This window comes from Galleria mellonella, unplaced genomic scaffold, assembly GCF_026898425.1.
Source record: "Galleria mellonella isolate WM207_F2 unplaced genomic scaffold, CSIRO_AGI_GalMel_v1 utg962, whole genome shotgun sequence".
NCBI classification, from domain to species: Eukaryota; Metazoa; Arthropoda; class Insecta; order Lepidoptera; family Pyralidae; genus Galleria; species Galleria mellonella.
The window spans coordinates 853,573-871,474 of NW_026442180.1; the positions used below are offsets into that span (position 1 = coordinate 853,573).

The following is a 17,902-nucleotide window of genomic DNA, read 5'->3' on the forward strand; positions in this document are numbered from 1 at the left end:
ATTACATAAAAATACATTAACAATTTGAATGATTTCTTTGCTCTTTGACATTTTTTTTTTTTATATTGATGTTATAAATAATTTAATTAATATATAAGATGATCATTAATATATTCTAATGGTGACCATGAGTTAGTTTGTGACTGTTGATTGATGTGATTTATTTTATTTTCAACTTTATTGACGATTTTATTGTATGGTTGTAAGATAATTAATGGTATGTAATTAATTGTATTGTATGCCCGATGTATGGGTAGGCTGTATTTTCCTTTAAGATGTTAATAACATCTTACGAAAAATTGTAATGTACAGCTCACAATAAATATTCTATTCTATTCTATTGTTTTCTATTAGTCCTAGTGGCTTCTATTGCTTTTATTCAGAACCATCATATACATTTTTCATAAACATCATATAGACATTGTTTAAGCAATTTCATTCTAATAATAACATATGGGTATTTTAATATTACAAGATACTGTCTAATTATTATTGTTATGTATTTATTAGAGATGTCTAATGACAGTTGATATTTGGTGTAATGAGGGTAAAAGATAAATAAATCAGTTTTGTTTATAATCTCAACTTGGATGTATTCTTTATTGGCGACGAAGTAAATAAAAATTATTTATTGTGAAAATGGCAGCAACTGTTTCAAATATTGTGTTTCCTGGACAATTCAACCCAAAGACTGATAAGTGGTGTGATTATAAGGAACAGTTAATGTGCGCGCTCGACGCGGCGGGCGTCGGTGAGGATAACCTCAATAGGGGCCGATCACTGTTCCTTTCTCAATGTGGAAAAGACACTTTTGCATTAATTGCATCGCTTTTAGTTCCAAAAAGGCCTACAGAAGTACCTTTAGTGGAAATTTTGAGGGTTCTAGATAGGTTTTTTGAACCAGAAGTTAACGAAATTCTACAGGCGGGAAAATTTCACAAACGACAACAGTTACAGGGAGAAAGTGTACAGGACTATGTGGCGGCCATCAGCCAGCTCGGAGCTAAGTGCAATTTTATAGACTTGGAACGCCAGTTGAGAGACCGACTAGTGCTGGGGGTGCGGGATGATCGCTTACGACGCGACTTATTGAAAAAGAAGAAAATAACTTATGAAGTTGCACTACAAACATGTCTGGACTATCAAGTGACATTCCCTGATTTGTACCCTGCCAGTACGTCTAGCGAATCAAAGCAAACTCCGTTAAACGTCACCGATTGTGAACCTATGGACATTGGCATTGTAAAATCTAATGAATGTCGACGGTGTACACGCGGTCATAAGTCAGGCGAACGTTGTCCATTTTGGAAAGCAAAATGTTTCTATTGTAAGAAGTTTGGACACATCGCGGCGGCATGTGATAAAAAACTGGGCCGCATGCACCAGGTTAACGAGACGGGGGAATGTAGCAGAAGTGGTGATACGGCAGTAGAGGAAATGATGGGGATCTATGTTTGTACTGATAATTATACACCACCAATAACGGCAGAGGTCATAATAGACGGTGTAAAATTATTAATGGAAGTAGACTCGGGGGCATCACGGACCATTATGTCGGAGGAGACATATAAGAAGCTCTGGTCGACACCTCCACCGTTAAGAGCCACTACTTTGAAGTTGGTGACGTGGACTAGAGACCCAATAAAAGTGTTGGGAGTAGCAAATGTGCGGGTTATATTAGCGAACAAGGAAGCACAGTGTGAACTTGTAGTAGTGTCAGGAAATGGTCCAAATCTGTTAGGCAGGAATTGGTTCCAAACACTAGGACTTCAAGTGTCTGGTTTGTGCTGGTCGGAAGAGGATATAATACTTTATAAAAGGGAATTTCCTGAATTATTTAAAGAAGGATTGGGGGAGTACAAGGGCCCTAAAGTATCGTTACACTTACGGAAAGACGCCACGCCGCGTTTCTTAAAGGCTCGCGCGGTACCATACCCACTCAAACAGAAAGTGATTGAAGAACTGAATAAGATGGTAATAGAGGGCGTGCTAACACCTATTCGATATTCGAAGTGGGCAACACCATTGACACCAGTGATGAAAGATGACGGGACAATACGGATGTGTGGCGATTATCGTGTGACAGTAAACACCGCGATAGATACAGACACGTACCCCCTTCCAACAGCAAATGAAGCGTTTGTAAGGTTGAGTGGGGGTAGAATATTCAGTAAATTAGATTTAAAGCAAGCGTATACACAGCTAAAAGTTGATGATGCGACTGCAATGCTGTTAACACTCAACACTCCAATTGGTTTAATGAGAATGAACCGTTTACCGTTCGGTGTCAATGCGGCGCCAGCTGTTTTTCAACGCCTGATGTCAACGGCGCTTGCAGGTATGGAGGGCGTCGCCTGTTTATTGGACGATGTGGCGGTAACGGGATCCACCATTGAAGAACACAATCACAGACTTAGAGAAGTGCTAAGTAAATTGCAAGAAATGGGATTTCGATTGAATGAAAAAAAGTGTGTTTTTGCGGCGAACAGCATTACGTTCTTAGGCCACATGATTGATGCGGAAGGCCTCCACCCGGCACCTACGAAGGTAAAGGAAATTCAAGAAAAACCGGCTCCAACTAACAAAGAGACGTTGCGAGCCTTTTTGGGCTTATACAATTTCTATGAGAAATTTTTACCTGATAAGAGCACTATATTAGAGCCATTATATAGACTATTAGAATCAAAGAGACCCTGGAGCTGGGGAGAGAAAGAACAGAAAGCTTTCAATGAGGCAAAACGTTTATTGTCATCGGATCTCACATTGGTGGGATATGATTTACAAAAAGAATTGCTTCTCATCTGTGATTCTTCAGAATATGGAGTAGGAGCGATTATTGCCCATGTGATGAAAGACGGATCTGAAAGACCTGTAATGATGGCCTCGCGCACATTCAAGCTCATGAGAGACGATACGGGCAAATTGATAAGGAGGCACTAGCAATTATATTTGGATTGACCAAATTTCACGAATTTTTAGCAGGTCGTAAATTTTGTATAGTTACAGATCACAAGCCACTGGTAGGGGTTCCTCTTTATAATATTCCTGCAAAGCCTATACCTGAACAGATTTCGCCTAGAATGTTACGTTGGTCACTTAAACTCGCTTGCTATGACTATAAACTAAAGTACAGACCTGGGAAACTAATTGGCAACGCGGATGCTTTAAGCAGATGGACCGCTACGGATACATCCAGTGTAAAGAAGGAAGTGTCTGGTGATCTGCTTCTGTTAGAAGAGCAGTTGAGCGGGTGGCAGCTAAATGCTGGCAAAATTGCTGAAGAAACTAAAAAGGATATGGTGCTGCAAAAAGTAATGTTCCATGTTTTACACGGCTGGCCACGCAAGAATACAGATTCAAGTTTACAAGCTTATTGGTCAAGAAGAGAAGCTCTTTCACATAATAATGACTGTTTATTGTGGTGTAACAGAGTAATAATACCGGCATCCTTGCAGGAAAAGGTTTTGAAGTTGTTACATGCTCCACACGCGGGCATGGTCCAGACGAAAGCGTATGCAAGAGGCTATGTATGGTGGGTAGACATGGATCGTCAAATTGAGAATATTGTAGCCGCCTGCCAACAGTGCCAATTAGTAAGAAATAAACCACCAAAGGACCCTCAATCTTGGATTGTTTCAGAGAAACCCTGGAGTCGTGTACATGTGGACTTTGCTGGACCCTTCCAGGGGAAAACATTTTTAGTTCTAGTAGATAGCTATAGCAAATGGTTTGAAGCCGAAATAGTACCAACGATGAATAGCGGGACAGTGATAACGGTGCTAAGGAAAATTTTTACTTCACAAGGACTGCCTGACGTACTAGTTTCAGATAATGGACGCGCATTTACCTCGGAAGAATTCAATAATTTCTTAAAAAAGAATGGAATTAAACATTTGTATTCCCCACCTTACCACCCAGAAACGAATGGGCAGATAGAACGTGCAATTCAAACATTTAAAAATAAAATGAAGAAACTTGAAAGCCAGAATATACAATGGCAACAAAAATTGTGTAAAGTTTTATATTATTTAAGGACAGTTCCTAATAGTTCCACTAACAAAACGCCAGCGGAACTACTCAATGGGCGGAGATATAGAACGGCAGTGTCAGTCTTACACCCTGATTCGATGCCTAGCCGTACTGACCAGCAACGTGAAGTGGCGGCACAGCACCGGCCCACCCGTACCTTTGCAGTGAATCAACCAGTACTGATACACATGTACGGGCCAGGAGAAAAGTGGCGCAGAGCCACCGTGGAAACAATAGAGGGGCCAACGACTTACAGGGTGAAAACGGAAGATGGAGAGTTACATCGCCGCCATACTGACCAAATCTTGGCCAGACCATCAGACATGACATGTCGCCCATCTGAGTTAGACAGTCAACTCATGAAGGATTCAGATTCAGAATTGACACCGGATTCCCCCATATTGATTCCACCGCCTGATTTATGGCCAGATATTATAGGAATACCTAATTAGCATTTCATTATTGTGATTGTCAATTTTAAAATATTATTATGTATCTATTGATTTGTAAGATAGAATCATTGCTTTGTAAACCAATCAATATGAGAGAAAGGTATGTTATGTATTTATTAGAGATGTCTAATGACAGTTGATATTTGGTGTAATGAGGGTAAAAGATAAATAAATCAGTTTTGCTTATAATCTCAACTTGGATGTATTCTTTAATTATTATACCAGCTGTATCCCACGGCTTCAACTGCGTGAATCGGTACATAAAATATCCTATGCACTAGTTAGGATATACCTTACTTATGTACCAAATTATATTCAAATCCATTCAATAATTTTTATGTAAAAAAGTAACAAACATTTATGCATTCATGCTTATAATTTTATATGTTAATGGTATATAAAATGTCTATAGGGGAGGCCTATGTTCAGCAATGAATGGATAATAGCCGAGATGATGATAATGAATAAAATATATAATTGTATATTTTAGTTAAAAACTAAATATGTATTTCAGGCAAAAAATCCAGCAAGTAGGGATGAAATAAGAAGAGGTATTACGGAGGGTGTTAACTTGCCCAGTTTAGGGCGAACTTTACTCTCGAAAGAGTTAGTGGATGAAGCTATAATTATATCAGGTAAAAATATAAATTATTTATTTATTTATATAGGAAAACCATGGCTACACTGGTATATTTTGAAATAGTCTAGGACAAACTACTGGTTGCTCAAGGATGACATGCAAAATCATGAAGCATTCCACTTTTTTAAGGGGGAATTTATTATTATAATTTTTTTTATACAACTTGTAATGGCAAACAAGCTGACGGCCCGCCTGATGGAAAATGGTAACTGTCGCCTATAGACATGAGCAGTACAATGAACATAACAGAGTATACTGTTTCGCCCATGATACCCCCCCATGCGTTGCCATTCCTGAGGACTCAGATGTTATTCCTCTGTACCCTGTAAATTCACGCCATATCTCACCCAGTGTGGCAACTACTGGGAAAACCCTCCCTATAGTATAGACTATGGTCAGCAGTAGACAGTTAACATTTAACTAACTAAGTTTTTAAGACACCAAGAGGTGACAAACAAACTTACTTTTTATGTGTTTATTTAAGAATAGCGGCCTGTCCTGGCTTCACACTGATGGACATTTTTACAACATTTTAAAAAGTGGTTATTGTGACATAACGTTAATAGTTGGACATATAGTATCGCGAAGTTTTTTGTAGTTATTGATATTTTCTTCAATATTGTAGAACATACTTTTGTTCTATCAATAATAGTTTCTGCAGCACACGCGACGAAAGATGTTTTATAGCATTTTTTTTCACCTTGACTTACGTTACTAAAGTTTTAGTATGGATCCCTAATCTTTTCTAGCAATAAATATTGCCTATGTTACTCAGGGTGAATGTAGTTTTCTAACGGTGAAAGAATTTTTGAAATTGGCAAAGTAGTTTTTGAGTTTATTCTTTACATACATACATACACATAAAAATACAAATCTTTCCTCTTTATAATATTAGTGCAGACAACTTGGGTTCATTTTTGTTAGTAAGTGTACTCAGGGCCGTGCCTGGGTATATGGCCGCCTGCGTGCCAGTCTGTATGGCCGCCCCCAGGATAACATTAAAAAAAAACTACTTTAATTTTTAATGTTTATTATTATACACAGGGCATCAAACCGGGAAAAAAATCAGTTTTTGGTTAACCGAAATCGAGAACGAAAAAAAATATTTCAGTTTTTTTTTCGTTCTCGATTCATCGAATCTCGAAAAATAATCAGTTTTTATACATTTCTTATTTCTGAGAAACTCTTTTTAGATAGATTAGATTAGAGAAACTGTTTTTACTTCGTATCTTAATGAAAACAAACCGATTGTATTTTTGCCCAGTAAACAACTTGTAACGATTTGGCCGCCTCTTAATTTCGGCCGCCTGCGTGCGGTGCACGCAATGAACGCCCGTCAGGCACGGCCCTGAGTGTACTTAAAAACTATGTTAATACTTAATTGTTAATAATGTTCTAGTCCTCTCAGCAAGCATTCTCAAGAGAGGACTATCTTATTTATTTACAAACATGTTCAGGATACTGTCGCCATTCCCGCGTATTCTATGTAAGAATGAAGCTGTCTTTTTAAACCAGACTGCGTCAAAACCATCCATACGAGCTTCGGCAAACATCGCTGAGGCGCTACAGAGTTGGAGGCGCAACAGCAACCTGACATTATTATTAAATTGCGTATGCAAGGCTTTGTAGGCCCCACAGTGGATCCACAGACTTTTCCATTCATAACATGATTAAGGTTCCAGATGTTTTGCTGATGTGTGGTTCTTTATATTGTAAAATATCCTTGTTGGAGAATTGGAGAAACTGTTACTCACCACACAATTATTATGTTTACAGATATGTACAATGTGAACGAATACCTAGCTCTCGAGTTGTTACACACCGCGCAGCGGCAGTCGCCGCGTCACCCGGGCCTTCCGCGGGGGCTCGTTGCCATATTGCTCCTGTACGATGGCCGCCAGGCGCTGGTGCGGGCGTTGAAAGAACTGGTCATGGCCAGGGATGGTGTTTGTTGGTAAGGAATTAGTCTGGAATAAAGTAATTATAAAAAAATTTATGTAATAAAATACATAGATTTTATAATTTTACTAGCTTATCTGACTTACCATAGACAAAACATTCAGGGATTGGTTTTCTACCATTTTACATACAGATTTATAGACAGAGATTGAGAGCAATTAATGGATTGGTCTCAATATAACAAAAAAATTTAAACCTGACATCCAAATAATATATTGTTTTATTGTTCTACAAGGAATAGAACCTTTTTACAAGGAATAGATTTTTTTTATCTGTGCATCTGTGCCAATGCACAGATAAAAAAAATGTAACTGACCTGTTAAACATTTTTTGTGTCTTACCGCCATCTATTAGTTTTATTTTTTCTCATCATCTTTTAAATTGGAGCAAATAATACATACACATTTGCAAAAGTCATAAGTTACTTGAAATATAGTTTCATAAATTTGTGTTGATGGACTTTGCGACATGGTATTTTTATATTTAAGATTATTGACTAACATAATAGTACAGATAACATATTTAATAACAATTTATTGTTTTGTGGCCTCGATGTTCAATGAGAAAGACTTTACAAGTATTATATATTATATTATACCAGAGAGAGACTTTGTATAAAAGTTGTTTGCATTGGCACCTCTATCCCATTCGTATTTCTACCGTGAAGTAGTCATGTTTGCATGGTTGTGTTTCGGTTTAAAGGGTGGGATATGGCAATGAATTTACAGGGTACAGAGGAATAATACTGGAGTCGTCAGGAATAGCAACGCATGGGGGGTATCATGGGCGAAATGGTTACCATTTTCTATCAGGTGGGCCGTCAACTTATTTGCCATTCTAAGTTGAATAAAAAAAAATTTGTACTTGTCTACATGAAGGTGTATAAGCGCTCGCGAGGAGATAGTGAGCTACGTGTCCCGGTACGTGGACGTGCTGATGGGCGACGGGCTGGCGGCCAGCGTGCTGGACGCGCTGCGCCGCTACTCGCTGGACGGCGAGCTGCAGCTGCTGCAGGCCAACCGCGCGCTGCCGCCGCACACCTACCACGCCAGGCTCGTCGCCACCATCAATAACACCAGGTACAAACTCACACTTGATACTCCATATTTCTGATGAAGGACTAGAGTGTAAAAAAGCCTTGTCTGCTTATATCGCCATATAATAATAATAAAATAAATAAGTCTATATTCAAGTATTACAAAATAATCATTATTAGAATTATATTATTAATATTTATTTATTTATTTGTTATAAGTTACAATTAATATATATTTTATTTATTATGCATATTATTAACTTAAATTGATTTTATCTGTTTACCACTTGGCATAGGTTTTCTCCAACTTCTTCCACACTTCTCTATCCGGAATGATCTTACCTTTCCTTCTATTTTCTCTTAATCATCTCTCCATCTTTTGTTCTGTCTACCTCTACCTCTTTTATCAGTTCTTGGTTGCTAAATGTCTCTTACTCCATTTATTTATGCCATAAAATGTGTGCTTGGTCCATCTCTATTTTAATTTTCTGGTATTTTCACATACATCTGTATATTTTTATTATTTTTCTAAAGTCTGTAATTCTTTGTCTCTCCTTCTAAGAGCAATCATCGTCTTCATAGTATGCTACTAATTTTTTTTTTTTACTTTGCAAGAGTCTAACAAGCATAAGTTGTGATTGTCAGTGATTGTTTTAATTAATATGTTTCTTTATAGAAAACTGCTAGCCGGTGTTATCTTCGCAGCGTCGGCGCAGCGCGGTCTCAGCAGAGATATCCTACTACGGCTACTTTCAGAGGTATTTTTTTATACTGCTTCAGTGGATGATAGGAAATTATTCATATATGAGTTTTATGCGCGTTGTAAATTTTTCGAAATCTAAAAGTGATCTGTTTTTCAGCAAACAACATCTCCATCTTATGGTCCGACGGGTGCATTGGACGAGGTGTCTTTAGCTCTGCAGATGGCACTGCTATATGCATTGGATTTATCAGTATTACATGCGTATGTACCATAGACATCCCAACAATTGTTATAAAGAGTGAAGCATCATAGTTTTAAGCTTTAATTTCTACAAATTTAATTATTTGACAGACGAGAAGACGGCGAGGAATTGGCAAAAAAACTGCCTCTTATACAAGATCCGGATTTAATCTCGGTGTTGATTGATGAATTACTACCAGCACAGGCGCCGCAGACTGGGCAGGGAGGACAGGTATTGTTATATGCATAATTTTGTGAATTATTTAAATTTAAAATAATGAGTGTGTTGGTACTAAATTAATTGATGGTAGTACAGTAGGTCATAAATATTAGTAGTAGGTAGTCATGGTAGCGATCGTCAGGTGAATGTGCCTTTAAAATATCCATCTTCGTATTGCCAGTCCGCCGTGGAAGGCGCTGGTAGCGGCGGCGGCGCCCGCGCACTGTGCCAGCTGTCTCTGGGGCTGGCGCTGGCGGCGCTGCGGCGCGGACCGCACTCGCTGCAGCGGCGGCCCGACCTGCTCGACCGGGGCGATGACCTCGTCGACGCGGCCGTCGACGGGAAGGTAACGTTGCACCGCACACACTCTACACATATCTACACTGTACATCACTACACTGCATGTCATATACACCACCACATGCACACCTTCACATCATACACACACGACATCCCACCACTATACATATACGTACCACTACATACTGCCATTAAAATACGATACTCATATTTGTTACATGTAATACATTCTATTGCCAAATTAATAGTTGTAATTATTGCAGGTATTCGAGTACCTGGACGAAGCAATACTATCAACAGACTTCGTATGCAAAGAGGAGTATTACCAGCGGCGAATACACACGCTCATCACTGACTTCATAGTGTTGATGCACTCCAAACTCATGGAGATGAGAGTCAAGTGAGCACTTGGTTTACATTGCCCTTTTCATATATATTATAGTATTGTGTGAATTGGTGTGTGTGTAATGATGTATGTGTGTACGCAGGGCGGACGAGGCGGCGCGCGCGGCGCAGGCGTACGCGGCGGAGGGGCTGGCGCCGCCGCGCGCTTCGCCGCCGCGCACGCGCCTGCACGCGCTGCTGCGCTGCGTGGAGCGCCTGTACGCCGCCGACCCGCTGCGCCTGCGCATGGACTACTGGCGCGCGTGTGCCGCGCCGGCCGCGTCCGCCGCGCCCGCCGCGGTGCAGGCGCGCGGCGGCCGCGCGGCCTCGCTCTACAAGTTCGTGCGGCTGGCGGGCGAGCTGGTGTCGGCGCGGCTGCTGCCCGCCTACCTGCGCGCGCTGGCCGCGCTGGCGGCGCCGCGCCACACCTGGGCGCTGCTGGCGCGCCGCGACGGGCTCTCCGCGCACCACCTGCTGGCCGCGCTCGGCCGCTACCACACGTCGGTACCGCCCGCCGCCTGCCTCCACACGCTTCTCCCTGGAAACCATCGTGATTCATTTTTGATAAATTCACGATGGGCCAACTGACCTGGTTCATCCTCACTTATCATCCGTCGCTGGTTCCCCGCCATTGTATACCGATAGCGCAGGCGGGGTTACTATTCCATTATCATTCATTAAAAAAAAACCCAGTCCAGTATGTACTGACCTTATTTCATTCTGAAATAATCTGTTCTTGACCCGTACAATATCTGCAGTCAGATTCTATGTAAAAATTCTTCAGCAAGTAAGTTGTGGAAAAAGATTCTTTCAGAATTTTAAGCCCATTTTCACGTTTTTGCACTTACAGCAATCTACGCGCGGACCCCGCCCCCTTCTCCGACCACTTGCATTCGTCGTCTCTGGGCGCGTCCGCTATCATCACGCCGGCCGCACGACCAGGGAAATTGCTGGTTCGACAAGAAGAGGTATTTACAGATACTAATTCATAGTTTTTTTTTAAATATACGTACTTCAATTTTCTTTTTATTTATAAATTTTTTTATTCACAAGGTGGAAGCGATGATTGCTGCTCTGAAATTAATAGCGGCAGTTGCGAGGGAAGATGAAGCCGCCTGTGCCAATATCTGTGAGAATTTGCAGTGGGATGCTGTTAATACCATGTTTGGTTAGTTATTTAATGTATATTATGGATAATTCAACACTGCTAGGTTTTTTTTTTCAAATTCGCCATCTATTGTCAAGTAGCTTTAGTGTTGGTAAAGCAGTGCTGAATAATTATTGGCTTAGTGTTGCTTAACAACGCCATCTATTGTCAAGTAGCTTTAGTGTTGGTAAAACAGTACCAAATTATTTTCCTAATGTTGTTTAACAACGCTATCTATTGTCAAGTAGCTTTAGTGTTCCTGTGTCGGTAAAGCAGCTAGTTGCGAGTCGATTCTGATACAGTATAATGAAAGTGGTATAATAAAAAAAAAATTATCGTATAAAAGTAAATGTAATCTCATGTGTGGCTAGGTCTGATCTGCTGCCACATCCCGCTGCAGCTGAAGGCGGAACTGTGCCTGACGTTGGCGGCGCTGGGCAGCACGCCTGCCACCGCCGGCCGCGTGTGGGCTGCGCTCGAGCACGCGCAGCTCGTCTCCGCCACCAAGGACAAGCGCGCCCTCTACGCCGAGCTGCAGGAGGTATATTATTCTCTACATCTTCTGAGTTGGATTTCGTGAGCACGACAAAACATTTATGACTAAACAGCGCAATGGTTGACGTGTCGCAGGTGGAGTGCCGCATCGAGGAGTACCCGCTGTCGCGCGCGTTCCTGTCGCTGCTGATCGCGCTGTGCGAGGCGGCGCCGCTGCCGCGCGCGCTGGGCGCCGGCGGCCGGGCGCCCGGCCTCGACCCCTACGTGCAGTACGCGCTCGAGCGGCTCGCGCTGCCCGCGCCGCACCGGCCGCACGCGCGCCCGCACGAGCGCTGCCAGGTACGCCGCCCCGCGCCCCCCCGCGCCCCCCCGCGCCCGCCTCCACCCTCCACACTACGTGCAGTACGCGCTCGAGCGGCTCGCGCCAATTTTTGATGGCTCGATTTCAGCCGCCCGCGCCGCACCGGCCGCACGCGCGCCCGCACGAGCGCTGCCAGGTACGCCGCCCCTCCGCCCCGCGCCCCCCCGCGCCCCCCTCCACCCTCCACACTACGTGCAGTACGCGCTCGAGCGGCTCGCGCTGCCCGCGCCGCACCGGCCGCACGCGCGCCCGCACGAGCGCTGCCAGGTACGCCGCCCCGCCGCCCCGCGCCCCCCCGCGCCCCCCTCCACCCTCCACACTACGTGCAGTACGCGCTCGAGCGGCTCGCGCTGCCCGCGCCGCACCGGCCGCACGCGCGCCCGCACGAGCGCTGCCAGGTACGCCGCCCCGCCGCCCCGCGCCCCCCCGCGCCCCCCTCCACCCTCCACACTACGTGCAGTACGCGCTCGAGCGGCTCGCGCCAATTTCCCATAGCCATAAAAACTGCATCCACTGACTCCCTGTAATACATTTCAGGTCCTCACTCCATCTGGTGAGGGGTCATCTTACACTGCGTTTACCTTGCGTTGGCATGACATTTACCATAATTTATTTGGTTGGCAGGTGTTATCGCTATGCTTTCGGCTGTTCGCGCTGTGGCTCGACCAGTACGAGCCGAGCGAGGCGGACTTCCCGCCGATGGGCCGCGAGCCGGACATGAATCCTCCGCCCGGGTTCCGTATACTGCTGCAGCTGCACACCAAATCGGAGCTGCTACGGCTGCTGCTCACGTCGCTGGACGAAGCCCAGCAGATGCTCGACAGGCAACCGATGCCAGGGAGGGTCAGTTATTTTTATTTTTCCACCCTTCTCATGCTGTTCTAATTTATGTTTAATATAAATGTTTTAACATTCTTTGGTTTTTTTACTATATAAGTAGAGTGTTATTTGTGTTTCTAATATTGTTAGTTTAATGTAATAAAAAATACCAATTTTTATGTCATAACTATAATTTTATGTCGTAAATATATTTCGTCTTCTTTCTCGTTCATAATAAAAGAAATAGTACATTACTGCAGCGGCCAGCAACTGAAGCATTGATGGACGAACGTGCAAATGTGGGCCGAGGCGTAGCCGAGGCCACAACTAGCCGTCCATCAACGCCTAGTTGTGGCCAAGGCTATTAGTACTTTTCTCAGACAATGCGCAGAAATCAAAAACATAATTTTAATTTTTAAGTTCAATGACGAATAACGAACAATAATGATTTTTCACGCGCCATAATGTTCCTTTGTTTTTTTTTTCAATAAACAGCTTTCTATTTGCAAGCTAGTTCGAAATTTAAATAAAACCTTGTATTAGTTACCTCTTTGGTACCCATGTTTTGAAGTAAAAGGTCATTCCATTTTTAAATTACAGGATAGATATGAGTTTACATAGTGATATATCTGGCCACAAAACACAACAGATATGGATTTTCATACAATTTTTGCCGGCCGCTGCCCGCATGTATCTGACTAGTACGGCAATTTTGATTTATCTTGAAGAAAATTGTCAAAATTATGCTCACATTTCCAAGCATGTTTGAGAAAAAGTAACTATTTTCTATGTCAGGAATGTCTAGTTAGTTTGCCATTTTCAGTTTTATGAAGAAAAAAAGCATATTAATTTATTTGTAAAAGGAAAACCTAGACTTATTTACATAGAAAAATAACTACAGGGGAACAACAATAAAGCCACTTATAGATTTTCACCAATAGAGGAAATATAAAAAAATTTACAGTGATTGCTTTAGATACCCAAAGAGGATATCCGTAGTATGTTTTACTAAGTCTATGGGATAATATGTTATAGTAATGGAATTGATGTGTACAATGTAGAGGAGCAGTTGTAGAGATTTGGAGTGTGTGGTGTGTGTGTCTGCAGGAGTACATGGAGCAGAGCCTGGTGAGCGTGCTGCAGCTGCTGCAGCGCGCGCTGGCGCTGGAGCGAGCGTTCGCCGCCGCCGCCGCCGCCGCCGGCCGCGCGCTCGCCATCGTCGGCCTCTCCAAGCTCATACTCGGTACGTGCGCCGCACTCCTTCCTTGAGGCGAACCACCCGTGTACCGCACGCGTACACGACTAGGGCCCAATTGATGTACGCTAACGTGAGCAAGCGAATGTAAAACATCCCATTTAAATACATATTTTCTTACAAATTTGTTTCGATTTCTGCTTCAAAATAAAATACCCTTATTTAACATATGCAAAGTAGCACAAATATAAAAATATATTAGAAAAATAACTAATTAGTAAATTAATTTTATTATGTCTTACTAATAATCTTTATTTTTTGAGATTCTGTATGTATTTATTATAAATACACTATTAGTCAAGTCTGAAATACCTTTAAAAAATATATGTCCGTTAATTTTAACACGATACGTGCTCGGTGATACAGAGCCAGAGGGCCCGGAGAACAGTGACCGGCTGGTGACGTGCTGCAAGGTGCTGGCGCACACGGCCACGCTGGGCACCGCCGCCGCCCGCGCGGTGGCGCTGCTATCGCGTGCGCTGCAGCCACCCGCCGCCGCACGCCACCTGCTGGCAGCCGTCACGCAACGCCACTCGCTCGCCGCACAAGTACGGTGTGTACTCTAACACGACACATGGCGCCACCTGCTGGCCGCCGTCACGCAGCGCCACTCGCTCGCTAGGCTTGTTCTTCATGATTATTTAGAATCCATCGTAATTAATTTGTCACAACGGCCCAACTGACCTTCGCTGGTGTCTCGCCAGCATGTACCAACAGCGCAGATGGGTTTATTCCATTACTGTTCATTAAGTATTTCTGTTATATTTTTTTTTTATTACTATCTAATAAATTAATAATAACAACAGGCATGGATTTGTGGAATGCTTGGAAGCCGAGGAGTGGGCCCAAGGCGAGGAGGGCGCGGCCATTCGCGAGGCGAAAGAGGGCGTGATTGCGCTGCTGCTGCAGGTGCTACCAACCGCACCGCCCAATTTCGCGCACTTCCTCCTCGGATACCAGCTTACAGAAGACGTAAGTTCTTTAAGTCAGCTCTGAAATGATTTTTTTTTAACAACTTAGAATGGCAAACAAGCTGACAACCCACCTGATGGAAAGTGGTAACCGTCGCCTATAGATATGAGCAGTACCGTGGACATAACAGAGTATACTGTTTCGCCCATGATACCCCCCATGCGTTGCCATTCCTGAAGACTCAGGTGTTATTCCTCTGTACCCAGTAAATTCACGCCATATCCCACCCTTCAAACCGAAACACAGCCATGCAAACACAACTGCTTTACGGTTGAAACACGAATGGAACAGAGGTACCCAAGAAACTGTTCTGAGTGCGAGTTTACAGTAAATGGCTTGTTTATGAGGCCGGTCTTAGCTTATTCAGCACCCTTGGATAACTTAATACTGGATATATTAAAAGTGTTATTTCATTTGTAAAACTTCGGATTTAAAGGGCTCATAAAGAAGCTTTCAAGTTACTACACTTTACTGAGATGCCTCTGGGTACACTTTTGACGGTGTTTGGAACTCTATTTCTATGTTGCAAAAGATCATCAGACATCTGTTTGTCATTCCAACGTCGAATTTGACGCGGTTCTTTACTGATAAAGCCAAACAATTACTTGAATGACAAATGCGCATGGTGTTAGTCGATCATGCGTGGGCTTTTAACGACCATGTAATTTTAGACGTAAATAAATACACCTAATATTAACAGAGATTTAAGAGTAACTGTTGAGTTTTTTGTGGGCTCTTAACAGATAACTACCATCCGAAACCTGCAGTAGATTAAAAAAAATACAGTTTAAAAGTGCTCATAAACAAGTCTATTTGAATAAAGATAAGTTAAATTTGATATCGGGCTTTTGGATGGTTCCCGAGAGGACCCGGTCCGGGGCTGGTGGTGATGGTGGTAGTGGTGGCTTATGAGTTGTTTGCGGGCCGCAGGTGAGTCGCAGCGCTCTGCACGAGGCGGGCGCGGCGGGCAGCCCGCGCACGTGCCTGCATGCCGCACTCGACCTGCTGGACGACCACCTCGCGCGCGGCCCTCACCAGCACCACCAGCACCAGCAGCAGCAGCAGCATCGAGCGCCGCGAGCCCCACGCCCCGCCGACAGGTGCGTACTCGCTGTGCCATTATAAGACAAATTCAACATTACATTATTCTTTACATGATAATGGCAAGTTAAAAACTGAATGTTTGTTGCCCAGAACTTGGCCATTTGGCTGGCGTTTTTTATGGTATAATTAAGTCTTGTAGCGAAGGTTGTATGCCTGGCTGGAGAAGATAAAAAAAAATAAAAATGTGCGTGTGTGCGTGCGTGCATGTGTGCGTGCGTGCGTGTGTGCGTGCGTGCGTGCGTGTGTGCGTGCGTGCGTGCGTGCGTGCGTGCGTGTGTGCGTGCGTGTGTGTATGTGCATTCCCGTGCGCGTATATATGTGTGTAATAGAATGGTTTTTTTATATATACTATATGATTAATATATGTTACTTTAATATCATATAGTTCATAGATTTAATATGTTTGCTTCCATTTGATTTTGTTTCTTTTAGGATACAGTTTTGTAGATTGCAAATGTTTTTGTTTCTGCAGGAACTTTAAGGCTGAATTGGCATCCTTTGTCATTTCCATAACACTGACTGATTTCAACTACTCTTTATATATAAATGTAAATTTTTTTTTCTATATTTTTTTTATTATTTGCATATTTAAGTATATGTAAGTGCTGTGGATTATTGAAATAAATTTTAATTTTTTCTTCGAACTTTGCAAATTTATAGTAATCTTTTTAATCTATATCTATCTATACTTATAATAAATCTGTAGAGAGGTCAATTCTGTACATGAAATATATTTCCAAAATAACTATCAGGGGTGATTAGTGATCGATACTGATGCCAAAAACGCAACCAGTAAAATTTTTGTCTGTCTGTCTCTATGTTCGTTTCAGAAACAAAAACTACTCGACGGATTTTAACAAAACTTGGTACAATTATTCTTCATACTTCTGGGCAGGTTATAGTTATCACGCTACGATCAATAGGAGCAGAGCAGTGAAGGGACATGTTGGGTAAACGGGAGAAGTTACTCCATTTGTAAGCTTCCGTCACGTGTGCAGCCTTAATAACCACTTAAAATGTAAAAATGTCCACCTGTACGAAGCCGGGACGAGCCGCTAGTAATAGAATAATATAGTTTATTAATAGTAGATGTTTCACCTCAAGTCCCGTTGAAGGGCAGTCTCACGAATTACCACCTATTTATTTCTTACTACGACCGACTTAGGTGTGTAGCCTGTTGAGCGACTTTCATATCAGATGTGGTATATTTTGTTTATCGGATGCGATACGGCGGCGGCAGGGAGGCGGACACGCTGGTGGAGAGCTGCTACCAGCTGGTGTACTGGCTGGCGGCGCGGCCGGCCACCTCCGCGCCGGCGCTGCGGCTGCTGCGCGCGCGCGACTACTTCCTCGCGCGGCACGTCAAGGCGGTCATCGACCTCGACGTGAGTACTTTTTTTTTTAATGGATGATAGTAAAATGGTAACCCCGCCTGCGTTATCGGTATACACTGGTGCCCACCAGTGAGAGATGATAGGTGATGATGAAAGCAGATCAGTTAGACGTGAAGAATTCCACGAGAAGTAATCGTGATGGTTACTTCTCGTGATGACCCCATTACTAACAATCTTTTTCTCCCCGACTGTGTGGAGTTTAACCTGGTTGGGTATTTTATCGTTTTCTTGGGTCATCAGGTTGTTTACCTTTGTAAGAGTGAGTGGTGTTTTTTTTAATATTTTTTTTTATACAACTTAGAATGGCAAATAAGCTGACGGCTTACCTGATGAAAAGTGATAACCGTCGCCTATAGACATGAGCAGTACCGTGGACATAACGGAGTATACTG

The 17,902-nt window shown here is 42.9% G+C and overlaps 1 protein-coding gene across 3 annotated transcripts in view; it reads left to right on the forward strand.

Annotated features, from left to right (window-relative positions):
• The window catches only part of LOC113514644 (nuclear pore complex protein Nup205), a 32,461-nt gene that overhangs the window by 1,143 nt on the left and 13,416 nt on the right, over positions 1 to 17,902 (forward strand). For all 3 annotated transcript variants that reach the window (XM_052902867.1, XM_052902868.1, XM_052902869.1), the window contains exons 3-21: positions 4,996 to 5,116; positions 6,898 to 7,075; positions 7,959 to 8,159; positions 8,793 to 8,874; positions 8,977 to 9,080; positions 9,171 to 9,291; positions 9,461 to 9,625; positions 9,843 to 9,979; positions 10,068 to 10,463; positions 10,814 to 10,931; positions 11,017 to 11,131; positions 11,482 to 11,651; positions 11,741 to 11,944; positions 12,591 to 12,809; positions 13,893 to 14,028; positions 14,407 to 14,593; positions 14,847 to 15,012; positions 15,943 to 16,112; positions 17,357 to 17,501. In XM_052902867.1, coding sequence (XP_052758827.1) covers positions 4,996 to 5,116; positions 6,898 to 7,075; positions 7,959 to 8,159; positions 8,793 to 8,874; positions 8,977 to 9,080; positions 9,171 to 9,291; positions 9,461 to 9,625; positions 9,843 to 9,979; positions 10,068 to 10,463; positions 10,814 to 10,931; positions 11,017 to 11,131; positions 11,482 to 11,651; positions 11,741 to 11,944; positions 12,591 to 12,809; positions 13,893 to 14,028; positions 14,407 to 14,593; positions 14,847 to 15,012; positions 15,943 to 16,112; positions 17,357 to 17,501 — 3,135 coding nt within the window. The remainder of the gene's footprint in view (positions 1 to 4,995; positions 5,117 to 6,897; positions 7,076 to 7,958; positions 8,160 to 8,792; positions 8,875 to 8,976; positions 9,081 to 9,170; positions 9,292 to 9,460; positions 9,626 to 9,842; positions 9,980 to 10,067; positions 10,464 to 10,813; positions 10,932 to 11,016; positions 11,132 to 11,481; positions 11,652 to 11,740; positions 11,945 to 12,590; positions 12,810 to 13,892; positions 14,029 to 14,406; positions 14,594 to 14,846; positions 15,013 to 15,942; positions 16,113 to 17,356; positions 17,502 to 17,902) is intronic.